The sequence below is a fragment of the Cheilinus undulatus genome, linkage group 5, assembly GCF_018320785.1.
Source record: "Cheilinus undulatus linkage group 5, ASM1832078v1, whole genome shotgun sequence".
NCBI classification, from domain to species: Eukaryota; Metazoa; Chordata; class Actinopteri; order Labriformes; family Labridae; genus Cheilinus; species Cheilinus undulatus.
In genome coordinates this window covers 26,847,536-26,851,591 of record NC_054869.1, presented here as the reverse complement: position 1 = coordinate 26,851,591, position 4,056 = coordinate 26,847,536, and the positions used below count along the sequence as shown (strand labels likewise).

Genomic DNA, 4,056 nt, shown 5'->3' with positions numbered 1-4,056 from the left:
CTATTGAGAGACATGCAAAAACATCTCTGCTAAAGAAGCTTTCAGTGTGGCTTTCTGCTCTTGTTCTAATAAAGAAATGTGGTCAAGTTCCAATGGTGGGTAGTAACATGTTACATTTACTCCGTTACACCCTACTTTTAGTTGTCTATGATTTGTTTTCATTAATTATTTTTTTACACTCAAATGAACTCTCACAGCAGTGTGATCTTTGCCTTTCAAACGACGAGGAACAACAGCCACATAATGCGCTGTCTACTGTGTCTAAACGGTGGAAATCTCAAGCTCCAAAATTAGCACGTCAAATCTAAGAAAGCACGTTACGATAAGAAAGCTAAACAAGCTAACAACTGCACTGCTAGTTAGCTAAACATTTAAATAATGAGTTCAAATCTCTGTTTTAACTCGCAGACTGCAAAGACACAGTTGTGTGAGTGATAAATGATGTTGTGTCCAATCACCGCAACTCTGCTAGCTAAAAAGTAAAAATTAAATAAAAAGAGGCAAAAAGTCAGAAATGAGGCAAAATAAAGTTCCTTATGAAGTTACTCACTACTTGAGTAGTCTTTTAAAAAGGTATTTATTTACTCTTACTCAAGTGCTTATTTTTATGAGTACTTTCACTTCTACTTGAGTAATTGTTATCATTGAGTAACAGTACTTTTACTTAGTACTGTAACTGTGTACTCTACCCACCACTGTCCAGTTCTAATAAAACTGATGCTGGTGTTTGGTTACAGTCTTTTGTTTTTAATGTATTTTATGATGTTTTTATGTTCAGTGGTTTTACTTGTTTTAGTCACTGTGCAGCACTTTGGTAAAAGTAATGGTCTGTAAAATGTGCTATATAAATAAAGTGGATTGGATTGGATTGGATTGAATCTTATTACTCAACCAGAAACCATTTCATATACAGACAACATTTTCACTGACCAAAGCATGTCAGCAGAGGAGTGGAAACATCTTTTCTATCATGAAAAGCTTTTACTGCTGTTCTTTGCTCTTTATTTTATAAAGATATGTGGTCAAGTTCTGATAAAACTGCCACTTTACTTTAGCTACATCCCAGCTAAACTTCAATGGATTTGCCTGACTGCCATCAGGCAAATCCATCTGCTTTGAAATGTAAATTTTACAAGAACTCACAAGATAATAAATTCTCTTGGATGATTTGAAATCATCGTTAACAGTTAAGCAATGAGTATATCCTCCTTAGTTTAAATGTTTAAATTCACCCTATCATATTTCTCTTTAGATGAAATAGACAATAAAGGACAGTATTTACCAGTGCTGTGGCTACCTCTGTTTGAAAGTTGCTACCTCTAAGCCAGCAATAGGATGAACAACTGTCCCCATAGATACAGTTGGTATCACATCAAAGAATAGGGGATAATAATCAGGTTCACTAGCGTGCAACGCTACAAATACATGGATTTTGAGCTCTGATGCTAAAGCTAACAAGCTGCAATGTTCTACACTGAGCCATTTCTATTAATCAACAAGGAGGATACCATAATAAACTTATCAGAAAACAATCAGAATGTTGTCCATATGTTATAAAAGTCTGGATAAATGTTTCCACTCATTGACCCAACATGTCTTTTGAATTACTTGGTAAGAGACAGCATCATATTCTCTACATCTATGATGCACTCTGTGTTTAGAGTGTTAACTTAAACTCTTTAATGAAAAAGTTTCTGATTTTTAAGTGTATTTGTTGTGCTGAAGGCCACACAGCAGTATATTAAGTTTTTATACTTACCAGGTCCCAGTAATCTCAATCAGCTTTATCAAAAATGCATAACAAATGAAAGCCCAGGTCTCAGAGGGTTAAAAATCTAAATACGTTTTTTAGAAGCAGTCACCTTTATGGGAATGATGATAGCAGTAGGAACAGAGGATTCAGGAACTGGAGCTTCCACAGTCAGGATACCATCAACAGAGAGAGTGGATGCTATTTTGGAAACATCAATCTCAGCTGGGAGCCTGAAAACAACAGAAGTGTGTTCACAAGGTCTCTACATGCACAGTGGTGGTGCTTTCATGTTCTGACACTGATATACATGATATGTAATTTTTCAGCTCAGTGAGCACATTACAGATTGAGAACTGTTTAAAAAAAAACCTTTGGTGCTGCATTCTCCACCGCTGACTGGTGTTTGTAATGGATTAACGTGAGCATATTTCATGGTCTGTATTTAGAGCAGTGTTTACTTTGCATACCTGTATTTCCTTGTGAAACATCTGGCAATAAATCCATGCTCGTCTGGCCTCTCCTCGTGTTTCCCTAGGAATGGATTACCGTTTATGGGGAGGAATGTGAGGACACAGAGGAATCACGCAACACAGAGAAAACCACTCAACACAGAAATTAATTTCTGCCACAGAGCGGTAATTTCCCAATGCACATTATTGAAGCAGCGTTCTAATTTTGTTACATTCAGCTTCCTCTCCATCCTTGCTTAGTTTTGAGGGATTTATTCTGTCAGCTGTGAGAGAACTCTATTTATATAACTGTTACTTTATGAGATGATAATATTAGATAGACAGGATTATTCATGTTTTAATAAGAGCAGGAACTATCCTGTGAGTGAAAGTAATTAGCTGTGTTAATAAAGTGGACTTTTAGAGCTGTTTAATTAAAAGAACCTTGAGTAAATTAATGTTCTGTACCTTCAACCTGCAGGAATCCGTCAGTGACACTGAGACTAATCTCACAGGGGGAGAAGTGAGCCACGTCCAGGCTGACCCTCCACTTGTACTGCTCCTTACTCATGGTCTGTTCTGGATGATGCATCGAAGCAGAGATGTAGGGCACAAACATTGGTGCGGGTATGTACCCCGGCCAGTAAGTGGCTGCCAAACTCCTCTGGAGCCACTCCACATCCATCCACCGAGGGTCTCGAGGCTCCAGGAAAGGCAGCAGGCCAACATCCTGACTGAAAAGACGGCCGGACTGCCACAGTTTTCTCTGGGGGTACCAGGGGACATCCCTTCCACATGACAGCTCTGTTTTTGTCTGTACGCTCATGTTTCTTAAATTAAATGGCACAGAAAAAACTCTTTTGAAATGTTAAAAAAAAAACTGCAGCTCAGCAAGTAACTTCTGAACTAATGGGGTTGACTTACTTAAATTTATGCAGTTAAAATCTCATCATGGGTCAGGGAAATGTTCAGCAACGCTGAGAATGACGAGAGACACAAAGCTCTCTGAGGGGCTTTTTATACCACTCCTGCCTCTCTGGCACCCATTAAGCATTCAGTGATCCCATGAGACTTGGGCATGGGGTGATGGGTGTGGAATTGGAGGCTGTTACCTCTTGCTGGCCTGAAATATCTAGCAGACTAATTAGTTGTAATTTATAACTTTTGAGCCTACAATGGTAAATAGCGAGCAGTTGTCTGAGGCTGTTTGTGACTGGACTGTTGCATCTGTTCCCTGAAGACCGCTCCTCTCACATCCCAGTGAACTCTATTCTGTCAGCGGTGACTAGGCTCCTCAGTCTTGTCATGAGTCAGTGATAATGTCCCCTCCCTCCTGTGTTTCACCCCTCAAAGGACACAGTTGCAGCAGTTCGTCTGGAGCATGAAATACCTCTACTAGAAGCTGAGGACACATAATGCTTTTTTTTGTGGGGGTTATCTGAAAGTTTCAGTGGCATGTGTGTGTACTGAGTATATAAAGCTTTCTTCCACTCCATTTTTCTTTCACTGTGTGGTTTCAACAGGATTATTATTGTTCCCTCTTTTATCAAGTGTGACAGACTTGTCAGTGTTTCATTTTTAGAGCCATGTGCCCTGGGATTTTGGCGAACTGTCCACTGGAGCACAAACAGATTAAAGTGATGCCTCAGCCACAGATTCTGACCATGCTGTGAGAGGTTAAATTTGGACTTCTTTGCTACTGGAGTTTTTCTTTTGAAAAAATCTGAAACATTGTTGTTTCCTTTGTTTCTTACCATCAAAAGACTCATCAAAGTCCATGGCATGGGCCATCTTACTGCTCAAGCTTTTCATCACACCCAGCTAAGATTTACAAAAATTTAAAGCACAAAATAC

General features: G+C 39.1%; 1 protein-coding gene across 1 annotated transcript; it reads right to left on the bottom strand.

Annotated features, from left to right (window-relative positions):
* Positions 1-964: 964 nt before the first annotated feature.
* si:dkey-1k23.3 (heat shock protein beta-1) lies at positions 965-3,687 on the bottom strand. Its single transcript, XM_041788236.1, has 3 exons — positions 2,671-3,687; positions 2,221-2,284; positions 965-1,983 (listed from the first exon to the last, which is right to left on the bottom strand). The coding sequence occupies exons 1-3, from the start codon at positions 3,026-3,028 to the stop codon at positions 1,836-1,838; spliced, it is 570 nt and encodes a 189-aa protein (XP_041644170.1). The 5' UTR covers positions 3,029-3,687; the 3' UTR covers positions 965-1,835.
* Between the last annotated feature and the right edge of the window lie 369 nt (positions 3,688-4,056).